The 26,942-nt window shown below is 43.0% G+C and overlaps 1 protein-coding gene and 1 pseudogene across 1 annotated transcript; both read right to left on the bottom strand.

Annotated features, from left to right (window-relative positions):
- Positions 1 to 3,482: 3,482 nt before the first annotated feature.
- On the bottom strand, positions 3,483 to 26,829 carry LOC118394410 (extracellular calcium-sensing receptor-like). Its single transcript, XM_052497256.1, has 6 exons — positions 26,536 to 26,829; positions 13,254 to 13,543; positions 12,706 to 13,001; positions 12,333 to 12,553; positions 5,270 to 5,615; positions 3,483 to 4,807 (listed from the first exon to the last, which is right to left on the bottom strand). The coding sequence occupies exons 1-6, from the start codon at positions 26,827 to 26,829 to the stop codon at positions 3,891 to 3,893; spliced, it is 2,364 nt and encodes a 787-aa protein (XP_052353216.1). The 3' UTR covers positions 3,483 to 3,890.
- LOC118388410 (extracellular calcium-sensing receptor-like) lies at positions 21,553 to 25,531 on the bottom strand (annotated as a pseudogene).
- Positions 26,830 to 26,942: the final 113 nt, after the last annotated feature.

Genomic DNA, 26,942 nt, shown 5'->3' with positions numbered 1-26,942 from the left:
GTTTTGTAGTGTTTGTGTTATTTCGTGTTTACGTTTGTTTGATTAAACATGGATCGCAATCTACACGCTGCGTTTTGGTCCGACTCTCCTTCACCACACCTAGAAAACCGTTACACTAGTCCTCTTTACACGCTGGCTCTACACAGTATTTACCCAACAGTCTAGTCCTCCAGGCACTTTGGCTCTTCACAGAATTTCTGCTAATGTCTAGTCCATTTGGCATTTTGCCTCAATTATATTTCCTCTACAGTGTAATCCTCGGCTCTACCCAGTATTTACCCAACAGTCTTGTCCTCTTGGCACGCTGGCTCTACCCAGTATTTACCCAACAGTCTAGTCCTCTTGGCACGCTGGCTCTTCAACGTACTTCCCCTACAGCCTGGTCCTCTTGGCTTGTTCCACACGTATATTTCCTCTACAGCCAAGTCCTCTTGGTATTCTGGTTCTACAGAGTATTTCCCCTACAGTCTAGTCTTCTTGGCACGCTGGCAGTACACAGAATTTTTTCTAAAGTCTAGTCCTCTTGGTACGCTTTGTCTCTTATTGTTCCCCTACAGTTGAGTCCTCTTGGCACGTTGCCTCACAGTTGAAGTCAGAAGTTTACATTCACCTGAGCCAAATCCAATTAAACTCAGTTTTTCAAAATTCCTGACTTTTAATCAAGTAAAAATTCCCTGTCTTAGGTCAGTAAGGATCACCCCTTTATTTTACGAATGTGAAAAGTCAAAATAATAGTAGAGAATTAATTATTTCAGCTTTTATTTCTTTCATCACATTCCCAGTGGGTCAGAAGTTTACATACACTCAATTAATACTTGGTAGCATTGTGTTTAAATTGTTTAACTTGGGTCAAACGTTTTGGGTAGCCTTCCACGAGCTTCCCACAATAAGTTAGGTGAATTTTGCCCCATTCCTCCTGACAGAGCTGGTGTAACTGAGTCAGGTTTGTCGGCCTCCTCGCTCGCACACGCTGTTTAAGTTCTGCCCACACATTTTCTGTAGGATTGAGGTTAGGGCTTTGTGATGGCCACTCCAATACCTTGACTTTGTTGTCCTTAAGCCAATTTAGCCACAGCTTTGGAAGTATGCTTGGTGTCACTATCCATTTGGAAAACCCATTTCCGACCAAGCTTTAACTTCCTGACTGATGTCTTGAGATGTTGCTTCAATATAGCTACATAATTCTCTTCTCATGATGCCATCTATTTTGTGAAGTGCACCAGTCCCTCCTGCAGCAATGCAACCCCACAACATGATGCTGCCACCCCCGTGCTTCACGGATGGGATGGTGTTCTTCGGCTTGCAAGCCACGTCCTTTTCCGCATGTGCAGTTTTATGGCGGTCTTTCAGGTTATGTCGATATAGGACTTGTTTTACTGTGGATATAGATACTTTTGTCCCTGTTTCCTCCAGCATCTTCACAAGGACCTTTGCTGTTGTTCTGGGATTGATTTTCACTTTTCGCACCAAAGCACGCTAATCTCCAGGAGACAGAAGGTGTCTTCTTCCTGAGCGGTATGACGCTTGCGCGGTCCCATGGTGTTTATACTTGCGTACTATTGTTTGTAAAGATGAACGTGGTACCTTTAGGAGTTTGGAAATTGCTCCCAAGGATGAACCAGACTTGTAGAGGTCTACACGTTTTTATCTGAAGGGCCAGTAGGAGGAACTCTTTCCTCTGGTCTAAAAAATATATAACCCACTGCCCTGTGTAGGGTGCCATTATTCAGATGGGACGTTAAACGGGTGTCCTGACTTTCTGAGGTCATTAAAGATCCCATGGCACTTATCGTAAGAGTAGGGGTGTTAACCCCGGTGTCTTGGCCCTGGCTAAATTCCCAATCTGGCCCCCACACCATCACGGTCACCTAATAATCCCCAGTTTACAATTTTCTCATTCATCCCCCCTCCTCTCCACTGTAACTATTCCCCAGGTCGTTGCTGCAAATGAGAACGTGTTCTCAGTCAACATACATGGTAAAATAACGGATAAATAAAATAAAACCTGAGGTGTTAACAATAATTAATGAATTATTCTTTACCTCACGTTCGTCTCATTCCAAACCTCGTAATATTAATTTTGTTGGATATCTGCACAAACCCAGTCTTCCCTATGAGTCATCCATACATCAATGGTCTTAAATCATTTATTTACTAAGTAATTGACAGAAATGCATAATCAAAGAGTAGATTTTTACAAGGAAATGATAGTGAAGTTTCCCTAGTGGGATAAACCGGTATCGCGGCTTGGTGGACAAAAGGGAAGTGGGGGTCGACTGAGATAAGACACTACAAGTTGATAATTATAACAATTTAAATGCTAATCCTTTGCACATGAACGTCCACTCATTTGAGAATAATTGCAATCAATACATATATTTACGCTCAGTGTGTCGTCGGGTTCTCTGTTGAAAAGGTTGTTTCTGTTGGAGAGTTTGTCCGCCCTCTCTCTCTCTGTCGTGGTTAGAATGGATAGTTCAGAGTAACATTCAGCAATGTCATTACAGAATAGATGTTTTGGCGGTTTGTCGGCGGTTTGTCGTCGTCGCGTTCAATGATAGCGAATTCCTAGCTGCAGATTACCAATTATTATCAAAGATTTGTTCTTATTCTGTTGGTATCGATAGTCTAAGAGTTTAACCACGTGGTTCAAAGTAATCTACTCAAACCTTAACTCCCTCCCTGATGAGGTACAGGTTTACAACCTTAGCCCTCTCGTGGTTCTCGATGTAAGCTGATCAGAAGTGGGAAAACTCAGGTGGGGTTTTTATTCGGAACATAAAAAGGGGCAGTCCCATGATGCCAGCTCAATGTCTGCACTCATGGGCAGGCCTCTGATTTAGTTCAACTCCATAGGGGATTGGAGTTTCATTCATGAAACAGTCTAGAATCACATTACATCATTTCACCAATAGTTTTATCTTTACTCATTAATTTTATACAACAATTACATGTAAGACTCATAACTGAGACTCTTGTATAAACAGGGTTATGGTAAAGTGGCTGTATTGTCCCTCATGGGTTTCACAAAATTGTACTAAACGGACCAGTTCGTAGCTAATTACTTCACCGATCTTTTATACAATCTCCAGAATATGAATATCGTTCGGTTCTCCAGCTCTGTGCTCTCATACAGAGCTTTGTTCTCTGTATGAAACTCACTCTCTCTCTACACTGTCTGGCCATGAGGAAGAATCTCCTCCAGGAATTTACGACCTCTCTGACCACAGCAGCCTGGGTGTAGGAGAAAGAGATGGGGGGTGCAGAATTAGGGGCATGGTGCTCGCTGAGTCCAAAGAGTTCACCGTCATGACACTATTTAAAGGCGCAGTGAACTTAGTGTATGTACACTTCTCACACACTGGAAGTGTGAATTATATGTGAAATAATCTGTCTGTAAACAAATGTTGGAGAAATGATGCACAAAGTAGATGTCCTAGCAGACTTGCCAAAGCAATAATTTGTTAACAAGAAATCTGTGGTGTTGTTGAAAAACAAGTTTTAATGACTCCAACTTCCAATTTCAACTGTATATGAAAATGTGTATTATATTATTATAATACATAATATGATGAATTACAATAGCAATTGAATACATGCACTTCAAGGTTCTATCAATTCATATAGGAATACAGCTTTTCTCCAACAACATGGAAGTGGTTCCACTCTGTAGACTACTGCTAATCACATCATGTAGCAGGTCAAATCAGATTTTAACAATCCCTCATAACAGTGGAATATCTAATGTGAACCTGTGTAATGTTACTAGTTACAATTTTACCAATGATTATCTGCTAAATTGTTGTTCATCTCTGTCAGAGTAGTTCTACCTAACTGTATGATAAACCATATAACTGATTGTTACAATGTTTTTTAACCTCAATCATTTCTTAATAATGTATATCATTGGATGTCTTCTCCATAAGGTGTTTCTTGGTGTTCTTCTCCGGCCTGAACAGAATAATAAAGCATTTAGGAACAAATAATAGAAAGAACAACCCAAAGCTAGAGGTGATGATGGCAAAGATCTCCACAGCTACAGTCAACTTCCCTGGAGAGCTGAAATAAGCTGGGATAAAGGTGATCCAGACTGCACAGAATATGAGCATGCTGAAGGTGATGAATTTGGCCTCATTGAAGTTATCAGGCAGCTTCCGAGCCAGAAACGCCAGCACAAAGCACAAGAGAGACAGGAGTCCTATATAACCCAACACAGCCCAGAAACCAATAGCTGAACCCACATCACACTCTAGAATTATCTTTTCCTTGTAGGTAGTGAGGTTTTTAATGGGGAAGGGAGGGGACAGGACCAACCACAGAGTGCATATCAAAGCCTGGACAAACGTGAAGGACACTACAGTCAATCTCTGCTGTGGAGGACCAAACCATTTCATGACATTACTGCCTGGAAGTGTAGCCCTGAAGGCCATCAACACCACTATTGTTTTCCCCAGAACACAAGAGATGCAGAGGACGAAGGTGATCCCAAACGCTGTGTGACGCAGCATACAGGACCACTCAGAGGGCCGGCCAATGAAAGTAAGAGAACACAGAAAACACAGAGCCAAGGAGAAGAGCAGCAGGAAGCTCAGCTCAGAGTTGTTGGCCCTGACGATGGCTGAAGTTCGGTGTCGGTAGAAGACGGTTGCCGTGGCGATGGCCAGACAAGCCCCGACCACAGAGCAGGCGGCCAGGATGATTCCGAGGACCTCGTGGAAGGACAGGAACTCAACAGGTTTAAGGACACAGCGGTCTCTCTCAGCGTTGGGCCAGTACTCCTCAGGACAGATGAGACAGTCTGAAGAATCTGACCAGGACACAACAACAGACATCAAATGTTAATAATAATAGATTCAGGTTTTATTTATTTACAAATACATGTACCACAATGCTGCACTTTTTTCAGTTTACAATAAAGAATGTTGAATTAATGTGCAGCTTACATGAGATTTTTTTAAATTTTTTTACATTTTTTATTTCACCTTAATTTAACCAGATAGGCAAGTTGAGAAAAAGTTCTCATTTACAACTGAGACCTGTCCTATATAAAGCAAAGCAGTTCGACACAGACAACAACACAGACTTACACATGGAGTAAAACAAACATACAGTCAATAATACAGTAGAAACAAGTCTATATAGATGATAAGAATAGGAACATGATTGACAGATACTACCTTTGTAGTGCTGGTAATAGGAATAAACCACTACTTAGTAAACCGTGATAGAAAATACTACACATTTTTGCCAACTGTTCCTATAGTCCTACCTGTGTTATTACTGATCTCTCCCTCTGCACATTGGATACAGTCATAACAGCATACAGGCTTTCCTTTCTGTACAGCCTTACGAGTGCCTGGGGGACAGCTCTCACTGCACACTGACACAGGTACTTGCGTACTGTTCTTTACCCAGGTGATTTCCCTCTCCATGTCAAACCTCTGGTCAGGAGGCAGGGACGCATCATAGCGCCCCACTGTCACAAACTCCATCTCCCCACTCTCCTGTATCTGCCAGTTGACCAGCTCATAGGTGGCCACTGGGTCCCCATTGGCATCGAAAGACACCTGGTACCCGTTACGAGAGAAGTTCACCCTCCTCAATCTCTCCAGGACCTGGCAAGAGAGGAGAGAGAGAGAGAGGTCAGGTTCAGATCAGCTCCTGCATTTTTCAGCATTTTCTTTAAAAAAAGATAGATTAAGAGTCAGATAAACTTAGATTTTTTGTCTGGAACACATACTGGATTTTACCCTCTACAACATAACCCCTACTTCAAATCAAAACTTAAAACCTACAACCTGATTTTGGACGGAATTACGGAATCACCTGGAAGGTTCACAACTTCCAAGGATTTTTACTCTATACAGCAAATTCTCTGGAAAACAACAGAAACCTGAAAACACCATCCAACCTGGAACTGAGTGAGTAATGCTTAGGCTGAACCTATATCTTATTTCCAAAAGCCAAGAAGAAAAATACACAACATTACTTTATAAGGACTGAATTCTAACATAATTCTGCCAAGCTTGATACAGCTTCAACTAGCACTGACGTGTCAAGTGAGAGGTGTCAAAGCCCATTAGCCCAACAATGGCAGGAGAGTCACACAGTCTACCCCAACCAAATGGAGAGGCCTTAGAAGCTCCCTCCCGCTGTTCAGAGGCAATTAAAATACAGTACCCTGTGCATGTAAAGAATGAGAAGTCAAAAAGATTACAAAATGAAGCTCCTTATGGAAAATCAAGAGACACTTTTTGCTGACTATTACAAAAATGGGAACATCAGCAACCTTATCTTCCACACAAACCATCCCCGGGCATGGCACAGTGCTATATTAGCACACTACCCCTCTGTTACGAGAGCGGGGATTACCGAGGGGTGGAAACTCAGAATACTTGATAACGAGGACTCTGAGTCATGTAATATAAATATCTATAAGTCCGGAACAGTGATCGTACAAAGTAACCACAAACAGCTTCAGCTGGACTTTCACCTAATCAAAGAATTAGCCCAACAGGAGAAGCTCTCCCTTGATAAAGATACCCCCACCCCGAGCGGGTCAAACCAGAGCTCTTCATTATGTAACACCACAGACGAGCAACCCCCAGCGGAGAGTCAACCTCCCAGCACGGACTACCACTCCCTCATTGAAATGAAGGACAAATTCACCCAGCTGGAGGTAAGACAGGTGGAGCTGGAACAGCAGGTGATTACACTTCAGTCAGCACAGACCCAGACAACAGTCCAGCACAACAACACCCCCTTAACCAGACCCGGAGAGCTGGAGGTGGACAGAGACATATCTGCACTCTGGACTGTGGTGAGACAACTTCAACAGGAGAAAGAGCAGAATCAGGAGAAGAACAGAGCATTAGAGGAGAGGATCGGACTGCTGGTGGAGGAGAGGTTGAGGGGGATGGAGGAGAGGGTGAGGGGGACGGAGGAGAGGTTGAGGGGGACGGAGGAGAGGTTGAGGGGGACGGCGTGTGACAGAGAACAACCCACTAGAGAGGTGGCCACCCCCACAGAGAAGCCAGCAGAACAGCCCACCCCAGCACCTGACAAAAGTTTCGACACCACAGCAGAACAGTCCACACCAGACCCTGACCATAGAGTCGACACCACAGCAGAACAGACAAATGAAGAACCACAAGCCCAGCGGCTCTCACCCCCTCCGAGCACCCCCCCTGTCAGCCACCCTGATAGCCCTTCTGACAACCCCCTCACACCCACTGAGGACAAACACAAGACACAGATTGTACTACTTATGGACTCAAATGGGAAATATATAGAAGAAAAAAACTTTTTCCCAAACATAGTGTGTCTAAACTCTGGTGTCCAAACACCCAGCGTGCCCTCGACCTTCTGTCTGAGGACCAACTAGGTTCACCCAGCCACATAATAATACACACAGGCACAAACGACCTGAGAGCACAGCAGGAAAGGGTGGCAACAGCACTGAAGGGAGTGATTGAAAAGGCTTCTTCTACTTTCCCCAACGCACAAGTGGTTATCTCCACCCTGCTACCACGAAAAGACTTCCACCCTGCCACAATACAGCGGGTAAACGCAAGTATTTCCCGTGACTGTGCCTCAAAACCAAATGTTTTCCTGGCCCACCACTCCACCCTGGACTTGAACAGCCTCTATGACCAGGTCCACCTCTACAAGGCAGCAGTGCCCACCTTTGCCAGGACCCTAAAGGACATCGCTCTCAAACGTATCCCCAACACTTCACACAGGAGCAACAGATCAATAGACTCTCCACCCAGACCAGCGAGACACCCTCCCAGACCTGCAGGACCCCCCCCTGGACCTACACATAGAGGACCCACGCCAAGAGGAATTACATCCAGACCACAGTACACCCAGACACATCCACACCCCCACCCCAACCAATCAACACCCCCCCACGTCAACCATGCCCACACCCCATTTAGGCCCCCTCAGATCAGACCTATGCCACTCCTGCCCACCCCATGCACCCCACCCCCGCAAAGAGGGCCTCAACATGGAAGCCACACATACGCCCAGGTAGTGAGCGGGCAAACAGTCCCAACCCCCACTCTCACACTCGCCCAAGCCAATAGCATGTACCAGATGCTCAGCAGGCTCTGCTCACACTTACTGGCCTGAGGCCAAACCACACGACCAACAACATTGGACATTCTATGGAACAAAAGCCTTCACTATATCATCCTGGAATATCCAAGGCCTGAGGTCATCTGCCTTTGGCCTAAAGAGCAGAAACCCGGACTTCACCAAAGAAATCGGTAACACAGACATTGTCATCCTGCAAGAAACCTGGTATAGAGGAGACGGACCCACTGGTTGCCCTCTAGGTTACAGAGAGCTGGTAGTCCCATCCACCAAACTACCAGGTGTGAAACAGGGAAGGGACTCAGGGGGTATGCTAATTTGGTATAGAGCAGACCTAACTCACTCCATTAAATTAATCAAAACAGGAACATTCTACATTTGGCTAGAAATTCAAAAGGAAATTATCCTAACAGAGAAAAATGTCCTCCTGTGTGCTACCTATATCCCCCCACTAGAATCCCCATATTTTAATGAAGACAGCTTCTCCATCCTGGAGGGCGAAATCAATCATTTCCAGGCCCAGGGACATGTACTCGTCTGTGGCGACCTCAATGCCAGAACCGGACAAGAACCTGACACCCTCAGCACACAACGGGGACAAACATCTGCCTGGAGGTGACAGCATTCCCTCCCACATATGCCCCCCCTAGGCACAACTATGACAACATAACCAACAAAAACGGGTCACAACTCCTGCAGCTCTGTCGCACGCTGGGTATGTACATAGTCAACGGTAGGCTTCGAGGGGACTCCTATGGTAGATACACCTATAGCTCATCTCTTGGCAGTAGTACTGTAGACTACTTTATCACTGACCTCAACCCAGAATCTCTCAGAGCGTTCACAGTCAGTCCACTAACACCCCTATCAGACCACAGCAAAATCACAGTCTACTTAAACAGAGCAATACTCAACCACGAGGCATCAAAGCCAAAGGAACTGAGTAACATTAAGAAATGCTATAGGTGGAAGGAATGCAGTTTGGAAACCTACCAAAAAACAATTAGGCAACAACAAATTCAATCCCTTTTAGACAATTTCCTGGGTAAAACGTTCCACTGTAATAGTGAAGGTGTAAACTTGGCAGTAGAAAATCTTAACAGTATATTTGACCTCTCAGCTTCCCTATCAAATCTAAAAATCTCAAATAGAAAACCGAAGAAAATTAACAATAATGACAAATGGTTTGATGAGGAATGCAAAAATCTAAGAAAGAAATTGAGAAACCTGTCCAACCAAAAACATAGAGACCCGGAAAACCTGAGTCTACGCCTTCACTATGGTGAATCACTAAAACAATACAGAAACACACTACGGAAAAAGAAGGAACAGCATGTCAGAAATCAGCTCAATGCAATTGAAGAATCCATAGACTCTAACCACTTCTGGGAAAACTGGAAAACACTAAACAAACAACAACACGAAGAATTATCTATCCAAAATGGAGATGTCTGGGTAAACCACTTCTCCAATCTTTTTGGTTCTATAACAAAGAACAAAGAGCAAAAACATATACATGATCAACTACAGATCTTAGAATCAACTATTAAAGACTACCAGAACCCACTGGATTCTCCAATTACATTGAATGAGTTACAGGACAAAATAAAAACCCTCCAACCCAAAAAGGCCTGTGGTGTCGATGGTATCCTCAATGAAATGATCAAATATACAGACAACAAATTCCAACTGGCTATACTAAAACTCTTTAACATCATACTTAGCTCTGGCATCTTCCCCAATATTTGGAACCAAGGACTGATCACCCCAATCCACAAAAGTGGAGACAAATTTGACCCCAATAACTACCGTGGAATATGTGTCAACAGTAACCTTGGGAAAATCCTCTGCATTATTATTAACAGCAGACTCGTACATTTCCTCAATGAAAACAATGTACTGAGCAAATGTCAAATTGGCTTTTTACCAAATTACCGTACAACAGACCATGTATTCACCCTGCACACCTTAATTGACAACCAAACAAACCAAAACAAAGGCAAAGTCTTCTCATGCTTTGTTGATTTCAAAAAAGCCTTCGACTCAATTTGGCATGAGGGTCTGCTATACAAACTGATGGAAAGTGGTGTTGGGGGTAAAACATATGACATTATAAAATCCATGTACACAAACAACAAGTGTGCGGTTAAAATTGGCAAAAACACACACATTTCTTCACACAGGGTCGTGGGGTTAGACAGGGATGCAGCTTAAGCCCCACCCTCTTCAACATATATATCAACGAACTGGCGCGGGCACTAGAAAAGTCTGCAGCACCCGGCCTCCCCTGCTAGAATCCGAAGTCAAATGTCTGCTGTTTGCTGATGATCTGGTGCTTCTGTCACCAACCAAGGAGGGCCTACAGCAGCACCTAGATCTTATGCACAGATTCTGTCAGACCTGGGCCCTGACAGTAAATCTCAGTAAGACAAAAATAATGGTGTTCCAAAAAAGGTCGAGTCACCAGGACCACAAATACAAATTCCATCTCGACACTGTTGCCCTAGAGCACACAAAAACTATACATACCTTGGCCTAAACATCAGCGCCACAGGTAACTTCCACAAAGGTGTGAACGATCTGAGAGACAAGGCAAGAAGGGCATTCTATGCCATCAAAAGAAACATAAATTTCAACATACCAATTAGGATTTGGCTAAAAATACTTGAATCAGTCATAGAGCCCATTGCCCTTTATGGTTGTGAGGTCTGGGGTCCGCTCACCAACCAAGACTTCACAAAATGGGACAAACACCAAATTGAGACTCTGCACGCAGAATTCTGCAAAAATATCCTCCGTGTACAACGTAAAACACCAAATAATGCATGCAGAGCAGAATTAGGCCGATACCCACTAATTATCAAAATCCAGAAAAGAGCCATTAAATTCTACAACCACCTAAAAGGAAGCGATTCACAAACCTTCCATAACAAAGCCATCACAAACAGAGAGATGAACCTGGAGAAGAGTCCCCTAAGCAAACTGGTCCTGGGGCTCTGTTCACAAACACAAACACACCCTACAGAGCCCCAGGACAACAGCACAATTAGACCCAACCAAATCATGAGAAAACAAAAAGATAATTACTTAACACATTGGAAAGAATTAACAAAAAAACAGAGCAAACTAGAATGCTATTTGGCCCTACACAGAGAGTACACAGTGGCAGAATACCTGACCACTGTGACTGACCCAAAATTAAGGAAAGCTTTGACTATGTACAGACTCAGTGAGCATAGCCTTGCTATTGAGAAAGGCCGCCGTAGGCAGACATGGCTCTCAAGAGAAGACAGGCTATGTGCTCACTGCCCACAAAATGAGGTGGAAACTGAGCTGCACTTCCTAACCTCCTGCCCAATGTATGACCATATTAGAGAGACATATTTCCCCAGATCACACAGATCCACAAAGAATTCGAAAACATATCCAATTTTGAAAAACTCCCATACCTACTGGGTGAAATTCCACAGTGTGCCATCACAGCAGCAAGATTTGTGACCTGTTGCCACGAGAAAAGGGCAACCAGTGAAGAACAAACACCATTGTAAATACAACCCATATTTATGCTTATTTATTTTATCTTGTGTCCTTTAATTATTTGTACATTGTGTATATGTATGTATATATATGTATGTATGTATGTATATATATATATATATATATATATATGTATGTATGTATATATATATATATATGTATATATATATATATATATATATAATATGACATTTGTAATGTCTTTACTGTTTTGAAACTGTTGTATGTGTAATGTTTACTGTTAATTTTAGTTGTTTTTCACTTTATATATTCACTTTGTATGTTGTCTACCTCACTTGCTTTGGCAATGTTAACACATGTTTCCCATGCCAATAAAGCCCTTGAATTGAATTGAATTGAATTGAGAGAGGGGATGAGAGAGAATGAGAAAGGTGAAAAGAGATGGAGATAAGGGAAGAGATAGATGAGTGAGTGGAAGAGAGATGGAGAGATAGATGGACAGAGGAGAAGAGAGAGATGAGAGAATGGATGAGAGATGGACAGAGGGGAAGAGAGAGATGAGAAATGGAGAGAAGGAAAGAGAGAGGGAGAGAGAAACAGAACACTAATTCACCTCCAATTTATCAGATGTGCTACTTCAGAAGAAGTTGTAAAGTATAATGAGAACTTCTAGTCCTTCATACATGTAGTTGAAATAAACCTATATATCAGGACATTATACTCTTGTCATTCACCTGTGTTGGCTTCACATTAAGGTTTTTGTCACATTTCATAGTGGAGTTTTCTCTCTCTTCACAAACGATGCTGTGGATGGCGTGTGCTATGGCATAAACAGCTTTATACACCATGTTAGTGACACGCAGCTGGGATGTATCTGTGTAGGGGGCCTGTAGCTGCTGTATATCCTCACTGCCATCACACACCTTCTCTTTAACCCCAACACCTGTAGAGGTCCCTACAGACAGACAGACAGACAGACAGACAGACAGACAGACAGACAGACAGACAGACAGACAGACAGACAGACAGACAGACAGACAGACAGACAGACGTAAATAGATCAATGGACAGAAAGATGGATGGATGGATGGATAGATAGATAGATACCTGTCCTCAGCCTACAGCCAAAGGCTCCCTCCCAGAACTCAGTGAGCAGGGGAGAGTTGGACACCTTCTGTGGGGAGAGGTCCAGGAGGAAGTCCCTGAGGCCGGGAATGACAGAGCGTTGGATGCCAAATCCGATGGCCCCGGCAAACAGGCTGAAGCGCAGCATATCTGGATCAGTGACCCAGGTCTCACTCCCGATCCACTGGCGGGGTGGAGAGGGCAGGCGTTCCATCTCCTCCAGCAGGATCCTCATGTCCCCAGAAGATACGAATGCAACCACCACCCGGGCTGTGGAGCTGGGGAACATGATTATATCATATGCTTAATATGCTGGTCATGTTTGTCATTTACTGGAATGTCTCAGTGACGTGAACATGAACATTAGTATTAATCAACACTTTTGACATGCATAAGATACTGTATGCAAATCATGTTGGTCTCACAGATCAGCATTGGGAAAAGAGAGAAATTAATAACAATAGTATTTTTTTTATAAATATGGTCGTGCATTTGTTTGAATGAAAAGTTCACCAGTAATCCCGGATCACCTGCGGATCACGTCGGCCACCCGTTGCACTCTGCTGAGTGGGTTGGTACGGGAGAAGGCTTCAGAATACTCCACACAGATTCCCTCCTCTTGTGCTGCCTGCAGGAAAGCAGCCATCCCGTTATTACCGTAGTCAGAGTCGGAACGGACCGCCCCAATCCAGGTCCAGCCGAAGTGCCTGATGAGGTGGGCCAGAGCGGCAGCCTGGAACTGATCACTGGGGATGGTTCTGAAGAAGGTTGGATACTGTTTCTTATCACTCAGACAAGCACAGGTGGAAAAGTGGCTCACCTAGTTAAAAACAGACAGTCGAAAACATGAGAAAGAACATCATGTCGGCCTCACAACTCTAATGTATTGGCAACTTTCTGTTTTTTTATTTAGCTATTTTTAATGATGTTAGGGAGACATTAATAATAATAAGCCAACTCATTGTTTTTTATTGGGCCAGAATGAAAAAGGTACACAAAACTGTGACACTAATCCCTGGTCTCCCATAACAACCTAGCCTATGAAAGATAGTCCTCAGATCATTTTAAAAATCCTATAGAAGTTCTCCAGACTCATAGCCCTCAGTCTATTTTCAAATTCCTTTGTCCACATCATTTCACACAGAAATTTATATTCCTGAAAGAGAGGATAATACATGTGGAATACAAATAATTAAAAGTAGAACTCATTCCTGAAAGAGAGGAGAATATACATTAGGAATACAGTAAATTAAAAGAAGCTGAATGATTTCTTTCCACTGGAGTTTACCTGAGGAATGCCGAAAGGGCCGATAATGCGCAACATGCTGATGGTTGGCGTGGAGGCAGACTCGCCAACGATAGCTGTCACGGTAGCCGACCCCGAGCACTGTTCTCCGGTATCAAACATGGGATCCAGGCCGTTAGCCAGCTGGACGGCCACTTTCACGGCCATAGGAACCGAGGAGCAGGAGTCGTATACTTGATAACCAAGTGTGACACCCGGTAGAAGGTCTGAACTGTTGTTTATCTCCTCAACTGCGAAGATCATGGCGCGCGAGAAGCGCAACTCACGGGAATCCATTCTGTAAATAGAAGATGGGTCAGTGAGCATCTCCTGACAAATCATAATCTAGCCTATAGAATGTTTCCATGACAAACAGCCTAATATCTAGTATTATTTTCCACACCGTCTATATGACTACACTTTTGTTGTCTGTAATTGAGGACATTGTAATATAGCCTGCATTTGAAAATGTGATCCTTTGTAACAGTAGTCTTTACCTACTCTCTGAGACACAAACACACATTTTATCTGTGTTTCAACACACTTTTAATATGCCTTTAAATGCTGTTTATCTGTCTTTAAAACACTGTTTATCTGTTTTTAAAACACTGTTTCTCTGTCATTAACACACTATTTATCTGTCTTTAAACATGTTGTTTATCTTTCTTCACACTGTTCCTCTGTATTTAAAACACAATTAATTTGTCTACCCACACAGCCACAGTCCTGTCCCCTGTTCCCTCTTGCGCTCACTGACCTCCCTGTGCACTGCAGGGGCTCAGGCAGGCTGGTGTAGCTGTGATCCAAAGTGTTCAAATAGTAATGAATGGAGAAAACACCCCCGATGACAAAGTCCCCGTCCTGGGAGAACGCCGGAGGACGAGGGGTGCCTTGGAGCCTGCATCTGACAGACTCCAGCCCAGAGGCAGAGCTTGAGGCAGACACGAGCAAAGCAAGCCCACCAGTCACCACAGCTAGATGTAGTAGAACCAGACTACCAGCAAGACTTGGATCCAGAGCAGGAGCCGGAGAGAGCCTCATTCCCCTGATGTGTAGAGGGTATGGAGTAATGCAACGCCTCACAGAACCACATAGGTCAGGATACCTCTCTTCTCTGGGTTAAATACCCACTGTACCTCTGTGGGGATTCCTCTGGGGGCCACACTGTAGGTAATGCCATGCCAAGAAGGGAGGGGCTAGAGGCTGCTCTGCCCACCCAGTGAGCAGGAGATTTTCCTGCTTCTTTCAGCTATAGAGAGTGTATGCGCCAGTTTCAGAACTACCTTGACTGTAATGGTTTAGATAGACATAAACATACATTAGACACACAATAACCATGAGCCTCTCTGTTTTTCAAAATTCCTGACTTTTAATCCAAAAATCCCCTGTTTTATGTCAGTTTAGATCACCACTTTATTTTAAGAATGTGAAAAGCTTTTATTTCTTTCATCACATTCCCAGTGGGTCAGAAGTTTACAAACACTCAATTAATATTTGGTATCATTGCCTTTAAATTGTTTATCTTGGGTTAAACGTTGTGGCTAGCCTTCCACAAGCTTCCCACAATAAGTTGGGTGAATTTGGGCCCATTCCTCCTGACAGAGCTGGTGTAACTGAATCAGGTTAGTAGGCCTCCTCGCTCATACACACTTTTTCAGTTTTACCCACAAATGTTCTTTTGCATTGAAGTCCGGGCTATGTGATGGCCAATCCAATACCTTGACTTTGTTGTCCTTAGGCCATTTTTGCCACAACTTTGGAATTATGCTTGGTGGGGTCACTGTTCATTTGGAAGACCCATATTCGACCAAGCTTTAACTTCCTTACTGATGTTTTGAGATGTTGCTTCAATATATCCACATAATTTTTCATCTTCGAGATGCCATCTATTTTGTGAAGTGCACTAGTCCCTCCTGCAGTAAAGCAACCTAACAACATGATGCTGCCACCCCGTGCATCACGGATGGGATGGTGTTCTTCAGCTTGCAAGGCTCCAACTTTTTCCTCCAAACATAACAACGGTCACGATCTTTGTCCCCATGTGCAGTTGCAAACCGTTGTCTGGCTTTTTATGGCGTTTTGGAGCAGTGGCGTCTTCCTTGCGAGCGGCCTTTCAGGTTATGTCGATGAAGGACCATTTTACTGTGGATATAGATACTTTCAAACCAGTTTCCTTCAACATCTTCACAAGGTCCTTTGCTGTTGTTCTGGGATTGATTTGCACTTTTTGCACTAAAGTAAGTTAATCTCTAGGACACAGAATGCATCTTCCTCATGAGCGGTATGATGCCTGTGTGGTACCATGTTGTTTATACTTGCGTACTATTGTTTGTTCAGATGAACGTGGTACCTTCAGGCGTTTGGAAATTGCTCCCAAGGATGAACCAGACTTGTGGAGGTCTACAATTCATATTATGTCTTGGCTGATTTCATTTGATTTTAAGCAAGGAGGCACTGAGTCTGAAGGTAGGTCTTGAAATACATCGACAGGTACACCTCCAATTGACTCAAACGAAGTCAAATAGCCCATCAGAAGCTTCTAAATGCATTTCATCATTTTTGGAATTTTCCATGCTGTTTAAAGGCACAGTCAACTTTGTGTATCTAAACTTCTCACCCACTGGAAGTGTGAAACAATGAATTATATGTGAAATAATCTGTCTGTAAACAATTGTTGGAAATATGACTTGTGTCATGCACAAAGTAGAAGTCCTAACAGACTTGCCAAAACTATTATTTGTTAAGAATTTATGGAGTTGTTTAACTTCTTGGATATAGGGGGCACCCTTTTAATTTATGGATAAAAAAACGTTCCCGTTTTAACAACACTGTCATCTCAGATTTTCAAAATATGCTTTTCAACCATAGCTACACAAGCATTTGTGTAAGAGTATTGATACCTAGCATAGCATTAAGTCTAGCATTCAGCAGGCAACATTTTCACAAAAAACAAGAAAAGCATTCAAATAAAATCATTTACCTTTGAAGAACTTCGGATGTTTTCAATGAAGAGACTCTCAGTTAGATAGCAAATGTTCAGTTTTTCCAAAAATATTATTTGTGTAGGAGAAATCGTTCCGTTTTGTTCATCACGTTTGGCTAAAAAAACAGAAAATGCAGTCTCTACAACGCCAAACTTTTTACCAAATTAACTCCTCAATATCGACAGAAACATGGCAAACGTTGTTTAGAATCAATCCTCAAGGTGTTTTTCACATATCTATTCGATGATAAATCATTCGTGGCAGCTGTGTTTCTCCTCGAAGCAAACGAAAAATACACGCAGCTGGAGATTACGCAAAAATTTAGACGGAGGACACCAAGCGAGCACCTGGTAAATGTAATCTCTTATGGTCAATCTTCCAATGATATGCCTTCAAATACGTCACAATGCTGCAGACACCTTGGGGAAACGACAGAAAGTGTAAGCTCATTCCTGGCGCATTCACAGCCATATAAGGAAACATTGGAACACAGCGCCTTCAAAATCTGGGGCATTTCCTGTTTGAAATTTCATCTTGGTTTCGCCTGTAGCATCAGTTCTGTGGCACTCACAGATAATATCTTTGCAGTTTTGGAAACGTCAGAGTGTTTTCTTTCCAAAGCTGTCAATTATATGCATAGTCGAGCATCTTTTCGTGACAAAATATCTTGTTTAAAACGGGAACGTTTTTTTATCCCAAAATTAAAAGAGCGCCCCCTATATCGAAGAAGTTAAGTGTTCCCTTTAATTTTTTGAGCAGTGTAGTTATTTGTATGTAGTTATAGGTCATTTGAGCAGTGTAGTTATTTGTATATAGTTATAGGTCATTTCACCAATTCGACCACTTGGGTACATTTGGGCAACTTGTGTGGGACACCTGGGTGACTTCATGATACATGTCATGTAGCTCACCCATTCTGAAGTTATCAGTCTGAAACTTTGCACACCTACAGTTGCCCTCTTGTGTTATTCATCAAAATGACCTCCAGCATCCTATCTGACTGTGTGGCTATTCTAGTACATGTGAAAGATGATTCTACAACAATAAAAAACAAAAAACGTATGCTCTTTCTTTCTCTTTTCTTCCATCAGATCTACTGTGTTATATTCTCCTACATTCAATTAACATTTCCACAAACCTCAGAATGTTTCCATTCAACTGATACCAAGAATATGCATATCCTTGCCTCTGGGGCTGGGCTAGAGGCAGTTAGATGAGGGTATGTCTTCAGGCGGAAATTGAGAACAAGGGACGCATCCTTTAGAGGTTAACCTGTAGTGACACCCCATCCCGTGAACGGGACCGTTGTCATCATCTGACACTAATTAGCATAACGCAACGGACATAAATCTTCCTAGAAAATCTTCCTATTCATGAAAATCACAAGTGAAATATATTGGAACACAGTTTAGCCTTTTGTTTATCACCCTGTCATCTCAGATTTTCAAAATATGCTTTACAGCCAACGCTAGACAAGCATTTGAGTAAGGGTAGCCTTTTGGTTAGAGCATTGGACTAGTAACCGGAAGGTTGCAAGTTCAAACCCCCGAGCTGACAAGGTACAAATCTGTCGTTCTGCCCCTGAACAGGCAGTTAACCCACTGTTCCTAGGCTGTCATTGAAAATAAGACTTTGTTCTTAACTGACTTGCCTGGTTAAATAAAGGTAAAATAAAAAATATATATAAAAAAAATAGCCTAGCATAGCATTATGCCTTGCTAGCAGCCGGCAACCTTCTCACAGAAATCAGAAAAGCAATCAAATTAAATCGTTTACCTTTGATCAACTTCGGATGTTTTCACTCATGAGACTCCCAGGTAGACAGCCAAAGTTCATTTCTTCCCAAAATATTATTTTTGCAGGCGAAATAGCTCCGTTTGTTCTTCACTTTTGGCTGAGAAATCGCCGGGAAATTGCGGTCACCACAACGCCGAAAAATACTCCAAATTAGCTCCATAATATCGACAGAAACATGGCAAATGTTGTTTAGAATCCATCCTCAATGTGTTTTTCTAATATCTATTCAATAATATATCCGTCGGGACAATTCATTTTTCAGTAGGACCGATTGGAATAATGGCTACCTCTGTATTTTACGCGATAATCTCTCTCGGAGCCACCATGTGAGCACTTACGCAATGTGGCCGCCGACGGCTATTCTTCAACAGAAATGCGTAAAACTACGTCACAATGCTGTATACATCTTGGGGAATACGTAGAAAGCATAAGCTCGTTGATGGTACATTCACAGCTGAATAGGGAGCAATTGGACCGCAGCGCTTTCAAAACCTGGGGCACTTCCGGATTGGATTTTTCTCAGGCTTTCGCCTGCAACATCAGTTCTGTTATACTCACAGACAATATCTTTACAGTTTTGGAAACATTAGAGTGTTTGCTATCCAAAGCTGTCAATTATATGCATATTCTAGCATCTTTTCCTGACAAAATATCCCGTTTAAAACGGGAACTTATTTTTTTTCAAAAATGAAAATACTGCCCCCTAACACCAAGAGGTTTTAAGGGATGGGTAGCGTCAAGAAGTTAAGGAAGTGATTGAGGTGGAAACTGATCATGGGTATTCCAACCTATGGTCGGAATGGATTCAGTATACAGCCTGATCAGTAGCGAAAGAAGAATGTTATGCCTGCGCCACAGCAAAACCTCAGTTGACAACCATCCCCTTTCCACTTGATGGAATTGATTCACCCAGGGGAATGGCCTGTATGGTAAACTTGTTCATGAAGGCAGGGAAGCCAGGCAATGACAGTTGCATTGATCTGCATTATCTGTATCCGCATGTGCCCATTACATCCAGACTTCCCCCTTTCACAGTTACAGGAGGAAATTATTATTGTATGGCTCGATACACAACACACGGATGGGACGTATGGGAAGTAAGAACATGCAATAGGACAGAGAAGGTAACAACTGACAAGACAATGAGGGACCTGACTGGGGGGTTGAGTTCCGAGGACTTTAGTAAGATAAAAAAGCCTAGAGCGGATGTCTGGTGGTTACGGAGCTGTGAGGGGAACGGCACCTCAGTACCTCCAGGCTCTGATCAGGCCCTACACCCAAACAAGGGCACTGCGTTCATCCACCTCTGGCCTGCTCGCCTCCCTACCACTGAGGAAGTACAGTTCCCGCTCAGCCCAGTCAAAACTGTTCGCTGCTCTGGCCCCCCAATGGTGGAACAAACTCCCTCACGACGCCAGGACAGCGGAGTCAATCACCACCTTCCGGAGACACCTGAAACCCCACCTCTTTAAGGAATACCTAGGATAGGATAAGTAATCCTTCTCACCCCCCCCACCCCTAAAAGATTTAGATGCACTATTGTAAAGTGGCTGTTCCACTGGATGTCATAAGGTGAATGCACCAATTTGTAAGTCGCTCTGGATAAGAGCGTCTGCTAAATGACTTAAATGTAAATGTAATGTGGAGGTATGAAGCTGTGGCCTAACCTGCCTACAATTTGGACTGGTATTTGTGCACTAGTGCAGTTAGGTATGCCCTTCACCCTTATCCAACACACATACCTAGTGCCAGGTAGAAGAGAAAGAAGGAGTGCTCCGTCAGGGTCCTTTGACAATATAGTTTACATCAATAGCATTGGGGTTCCAAGGAGGGTGCCTGATGAGTTCAAAGCTAGGAATAAGATATGGCCTGGATTGGAATCAAGCATCTTCTGGTAGTTAACTCTCAATAAAAATGTAGATTGGATCAATTATATCTACTATAACCAACAGTGTTTCATCAACTATACTAGAGAAGTGAAAAAAAGGTGAGCAGAACATACAGCTGCAATTAGTTTGGTGATATGGCAGAATAGAATAGCATTGGATATGTTACTGGCTGAAAAGGGTTGGGTGTGTGTGATATTCAGATCAGAATGTTGTCCTTTCATATCCAATAACACAGCCCCAGACGGATCAGTGACCAAGGCCCTGGATGGTTTAACCACATTAGCTCACGAATTAGCAGAGAACTCTGGGGTGGATAGTTCTATACAAATTGGTTTGATAGTATGTTTGGGAAATGGTAAAAATGTCATCATCACGGTGTTGTGGGCAACTTTCACCTGTATGAGTGTGTTGGTCCATTGTGGATGTTGTTTGGTCCCGTGAATGAGAGGTGAGAGGAGCCCAGGAGATGGCTCCGTTTCTTATAACTACGAGGAGCCAATGTTGGACTATTTTCAATGTTTACACAGTTTTTTGGGAAATTGGAAATATTGAAAATTGTTGGAAATATGACTTGTGTCATGCACAAAGCAGATGTCCTAATAGACTTGCCAAAACTATTATTTGTTAACAAGAAATGTGTGGAGTTGTTGAAAAACGAGTTGTAATGACTCCAACCTAATTGTATGAAAAACTCTGACTTCAACTGTGTATAAAAATGTGTATCATATTATTATAATACATAATATGATGCATTACAATATCAATTGAACACATGCACTTCAATGTTGTCTCAATTCATGGAAGTGATTCCACTCTGTAGGCTACTGCTAATCACATCATTTAGCTGGTCAAATTAGATTTTTAAATATATATATATTTTTTATAACTTTATTTCAACAAGGAACACAGCCTGAGACCAAGGTCTCTGTTACAGCTGGGCCCTGGCATACATGTTTACACATACAGTTTATGTACAATGATTAAAACACTAAACAAGACAAACAAAACTATCACAGATAACACAATAAACATACAGAAACAGATTTAATTTACACATAGGTTATTCTACTAACAGCACAAGAACTTGCATTTCCCGAAACAGTTACAAGCAATTAAAAAAAAATGCTCCAATAAATATTTAAAATGATCAAGGGGGACAAGAGTCTCTAGTTTAAGTTTAGTCTGCAGGCTATTCCATAGGCAAGGAGAGTATTAGGAAAAGGCAGCCATACCCAACTCTGTGGAAATCACATGGGCCTCAAGTGTAATCCATGCTTGAGCCTGGTTTTAGGATATATAATTATAATATTGATGAGTAATGATAAATTAGAAGGTAGCTTTTTCAGAAGTGCTTTATAGACAAACACGAGAGTGTGTTCTCGTCTCACAGACAGCAAAGTTCAACCCACAATTTGATATAAAAGTGAGTTCTGTAGCTAGCACCCGTAATAAACCTAAGTGCGAAATGATAAGTAGCACCCAGCTATTTAAGTGTTGATGCCATAGAATGCATGTAAATAATATCCCCATAATCTTTAACAGACATAAAAGTAGCTTGCATCATTTGTCTTCTATTTGTAGAGGACAAGCATGTCCTGTTTTTATAGAGGAAGCCTAGCTTGATTTTAGACGTTTACAAAGTTGGTCAATATGCATTTTAATAGAAAGTTCATCATTCAACCATATCCCTAAGTATTTATATGCAGAGACCTGATTAATTCGAGAACCATCCAAGCTCGTAAGTGCAAGTTTATTTTCAACCAACTTTTTGAACCTATTAAAATCATAAAATTTGTTTTCTTTGCATTTAAAACAAATTTCAGCTGTATAAAATACAGTGATAATGCTTGGTCAGCCGTTGAAGAGTAGATTGCAGTGTCATCAGCATTTAAATGAATTTGACACTTTCTTATCTCATCACCGATGTTGTTTATGTAGAGAGTGAACATTAATGGACCAAGAATGGAACCTTGTGGGACCCCTTTAACCAACTCCAATGGCTCTGACTGGATGCCGTCGACTCTAACAGCCTGACTTCTATCCTTTAGAAAGTCAAGAAACCAACGACAGGCATCCAATCCCAGTGTTAATGACAACAGCTTCCTCAAAATAATCGCATGGTCGACAGTGTCAAAAGCTTTAGAGAAATCAATGAACAAGGCGGCACAGCACTGTCTATAATCTAGGGCATTAGTAATATCATTTTAACACTCTAGATTTGAACAATCTCTCATAACATTGGTATATCTAGAGTGAACCTGTGTCATGTAACTAGTTACAATGTTAGCAATGATTAGCTGCTAAATTGTTGGTCATCTCTGTCAAAGTAGTCCTACCTAACTATATGATAAACCATATAACTGATCGTTACAATGTTTGTTCCCCTCTATCATTTCTTAATAACGTTTATCATTGGATGTCTTCTCCATGAGGTGTTTCTTGGTGTTCTTCTCCGGCCTGAACAGAATAATAAAGCATTTAGGAACAAATAATAGAAAGAACAACCCAAAGCTAGAGGTGATGATGGCAAAGATCTCCACAGCTACAGTGAACTTCCCAGGAGAGCTGAAATAAGCTGGGATAAAGGTGATCCAGACTGCACAGAATATGAGCATGCTGAAGGTGATGAATTTGGCCTCATTGAAGTTATCAGGCAGCTTCCGAGCCAGATACGCCAGCACAAAGCACAAGAGAGACAGGAGTCCTATATAGCCCAACACAGCCCAGAATCCAATAGCTGAACCCACATCACACTCTAGAATGATCTTTTCCTTGTAGGTAGTGAGGTTTTTAATGGGGAAGGGAGGGGACAGGACCAACCACAGAGTGCATATCATAGCCTGGACAAACGTGAAGGACACTACTGTCAATCTCTGCTGTGGAGGACCAAACCATTTCATGACATTACTGGCTGGAAGTGTAGCCCTGAAGGCCATCAACACCACTATGGTTTTCCCCAGAACACAAGAGATGCAGAGGACGAAGGTGATCCCAAACGCTGTGTGACGCAGCATACAGGACCATTCAGAGGGCCGGCCAATGAAAGTAAGAGAACACAGAAAACACAGAGCCAAGGAGAAGAGCAGCAGGAAGCTCAGTTCAGAGTTGTTGGCCCTGACAATGGCCGAAGTTCGGTGGCGGTAGAAGACAGTTGCCGTGGCGATGGCCAGACAAACCCCGCCCACAGAGCAGGCGGTCAGGATGATTCCGAGGACCTCGTGGAAGGACAGGAACTCAACAGGTTTAAGGATACAGCGGTCTCTCTCAGCGTTGGGCCAGTACTCCTCAGGACAGATCAGACAGTCTGAAGAATCTGACCAGGACAAAACAACAGACATCAAATGTTAAAAATAATAGATTTAGCTTTTATATTTTTACAAATACATGTCCCACAACACTGCACTTTGTCAGTTTACAATAAAGAATGTTTAATTAATGTGGTGCTTACATGAGATAATAAGAAAAGGAACATGATTGACAGACACTACCTTTGTAGTGCTGGTAATATTAATAAACCACTATTCCTATCGTCCTACCTGTGTTATTACTGATCTCTCCCTCTGCACATTGGATACAGTCATAACAGCATACAGGCTTTCCTTTCTGTACAGCCTTACGAGTGCCTGGGGGACATCTCTCACTGCACACTGACACAGGTACTTGCGTACTGTTCTTTACCCAGGTGATTTCCCTCTCCATGTCAAGCCTCTGGTCAGGAGGCAGGGATGCATCATAGCGCCCCACTGTAACAAACTCCATCTTCCCACTCTCCCGTATCTGCCAGTTGACCAGCTCATAGGTGGCCACTGGGTCCCCGTTGGCATCGAAAGACACCTGGTATCCGTTACGAGAGAAGTTCACACTCCTCAATCTCTCCAGGACCTCGGGGTTGGAAGTGCAAGGGAGAGAGTGAGAGGGGACAAGAGAGAAGGAGAGAGGTGTAGAGAGATGGAGATAAGGGAAGAGAGAGGTTAGTGAGGGGATGAGAGAAGGAGAGATAGATGGAGAGAGGGGAATAGAGAGATGAGAGATGGAGAAAGAAGAAGATGGAAAGAGGGAAATGGAGAGAAGAAAGATGCAGAGACGGAGAGAGAAACAGAACATTAATTCAACTCGTTTTTATCAGATGTGTTCCTTCAGAAGAAGTTGTAAAGTATAATGAGAACTCCTAGGCCTTCATACATATACTATAAACAAACATATTCTCCAGGAAATTAGACTATAGACTTGTCATTCACCTGTGTTGGCTTCACATTAAGGTTTTTGTCACAGTTCACAGTGGAGTTTTCTCTCTCTTCACAAACGATGCTGTGGATGACGTGCGCTATGGCATAAACAGCTTTATACACCATGTTAGTGACACGCAGCTGGGATGTATCTGTGTAGGGGGCCTGTAGCTGTTGTATATCCTCACTGCCATCACACACCTTCTCTTCAACCCCAACACCTGTTGATGAGGTCCCTACAGACAGACAGACCGATAGACAGACAGACATGTAAATAAAATGTTCGATAGACAGATTGGATGGATGGATGGATGGGTGGGTGGATGGATAGATAGATACCTATCCTCAGCCTGCAGCCAAATGCTCCCTCCCAGAACTCAGTGAGCAGGGGAGAGTTGGACACCTTCTGTGGGGAGAGGTCCAGGAGGAAGTCCCTGAGGCCGGGGATGACAGAGCGTTGGATGCCAAATCCGATGGCCCCGGCACACAGTCCGAAGCGCAACATATCTGGATCAGTGACCCAGGACTCACTCCCGATCCACTGGCGGGGTGGAGAGGGCAGGCGTTCCATCTCCCTCAGCAGGATCCTCATGTCCCCAGAGGCTACGAATGCAACCACCACCTGGGCTGTGGAGCTGGGGAACATGATTATATCATATGCTTAATATGCTGGTCATGTTTGTCATTCATTGGAATTAATCAACACTTTTGACATGCTTAAGACATGCAAATCATGTTGGTCTCACAGATCAGCTTTGGGAGAAGAGAGAAGTTAATAACAATAGAATTTTATACACATATGTTCTTGCATTTGTGTGAATGAAAAGTTCACCGGTGATCATGGATCACCTGCGGATTACTTCGGCCACCCGTTGCACTCTGCTGGGTGGGTTGGTACGGTAGAAGGCTTCAGAATACTCCACACAGATTCCTTCCTCTTGTGCTGCCTGTAGGAAAGCCGCCATCCCGTTATTACCGTAGTCAGAGTCGGAACGGACCGCCCCAATCCAGGTCCAGCCGAAGTGCCTGATGAGGTTTGCCAGAGCGGCAGCCTGGAACTGATCACTGGGGATGGTTCTGAAGAAGGTTGGATACTGTTTCTTATCACTCAGACACGCACAGGTGGAAGAGTGACTCACCTTGGTAAAAACAGACAGTTGAAAACATGAGAAAGAACATCATGTCGGCCTCACAACTCTTTTGTATTGGCTACTTCCTGCTATTTTATTTTGCTGTGTAGTTTGATGTTAGGGAGACATTAATAATAATAAGCCAACTAATTTTTTTTCATTGGGCCAGAATGAAAACGGATACACGAAAGTGTGACACCAATCCCTGGTCTCCTTTAACAACCTAACCTATGAAATATAGTTCTCAGATCATGTTTAAAATCCTACAGAAGTTCGCCACACTCAAAGTTCTCACTCTATGGTCAACTGCCTATAGATGTTCTCCAGACTCATTGTCCTCAGTCTATGTTCAAATGCCTTTCTCCACATAACTTCTCATAGAAGTGTATATATATATGCAGTGAATTAAAAGATGAACTCATTCCTGAAAGAGAGGAGGTCATACACTAGAAATACAGTAAATTAAAAGAAGCTGAATGATTTATTTTCACAAGAGTTTACCTGAGGAATGCCGAAAGGGCCGGTGATGCGCAACATGCTGATGGTTGGCGTGGAGCCAGACTCGCCCACGATAGCTGTCACCGTAGCCGACCCCGAGCACTGTTCTCCGGTATCAAACATGGGATCCAGGCTGTTAGCCAGTTGGAAGGCCACTTTCACGGCCATAGGAACCGAGGCGCAGGAGTCGTGCACTTGATAACCAAGGGTGACACCCGGTAGCAGGTGTGAACTGTTGTTTATCTCCTCAACTGCGAAGACCATGGTACGCGAGAAGCGTAACTCACGGGAATCCATTCTGTAAATAGAAGATGGGTCAGTGAGCACCTCCTGACGAATCACAAACTAGCCTTTAGAATGTTACCATGACAAACAGCCTAATATCTAGTATTATTTTCCACACCTTCTGT

Source organism: Oncorhynchus keta, chromosome 1 (genome assembly GCF_023373465.1).
Source record: "Oncorhynchus keta strain PuntledgeMale-10-30-2019 chromosome 1, Oket_V2, whole genome shotgun sequence".
Lineage (NCBI taxonomy): Eukaryota > Metazoa > Chordata > Actinopteri > Salmoniformes > Salmonidae > Oncorhynchus > Oncorhynchus keta.
This window is presented reverse-complemented; position numbering and strand designations above follow the sequence as displayed.

Bases quoted from the DNA above. Each gene is read 5' to 3' on its own strand.
- LOC118394410 (XM_052497256.1), bottom strand. From the start codon at position 26,829: ATGGATTCCCGTGAGTTACGCTTCTCGCGTACCATGGTCTTCGCAGTT. The intron at 13,002-13,253 runs GTGATCCGGGAT...CATGTTCCCCAG, and splicing joins GTGGCCGACGTGATCCGCAG to CTCCACAGCCCGGGTGGTGG. The intron at 4,808-5,269 runs GTAGGACTATAG...TGTCCTGGTCAG, and splicing joins AGAGATCAGTAATAACACAG to ATTCTTCAGACTGTCTCATC.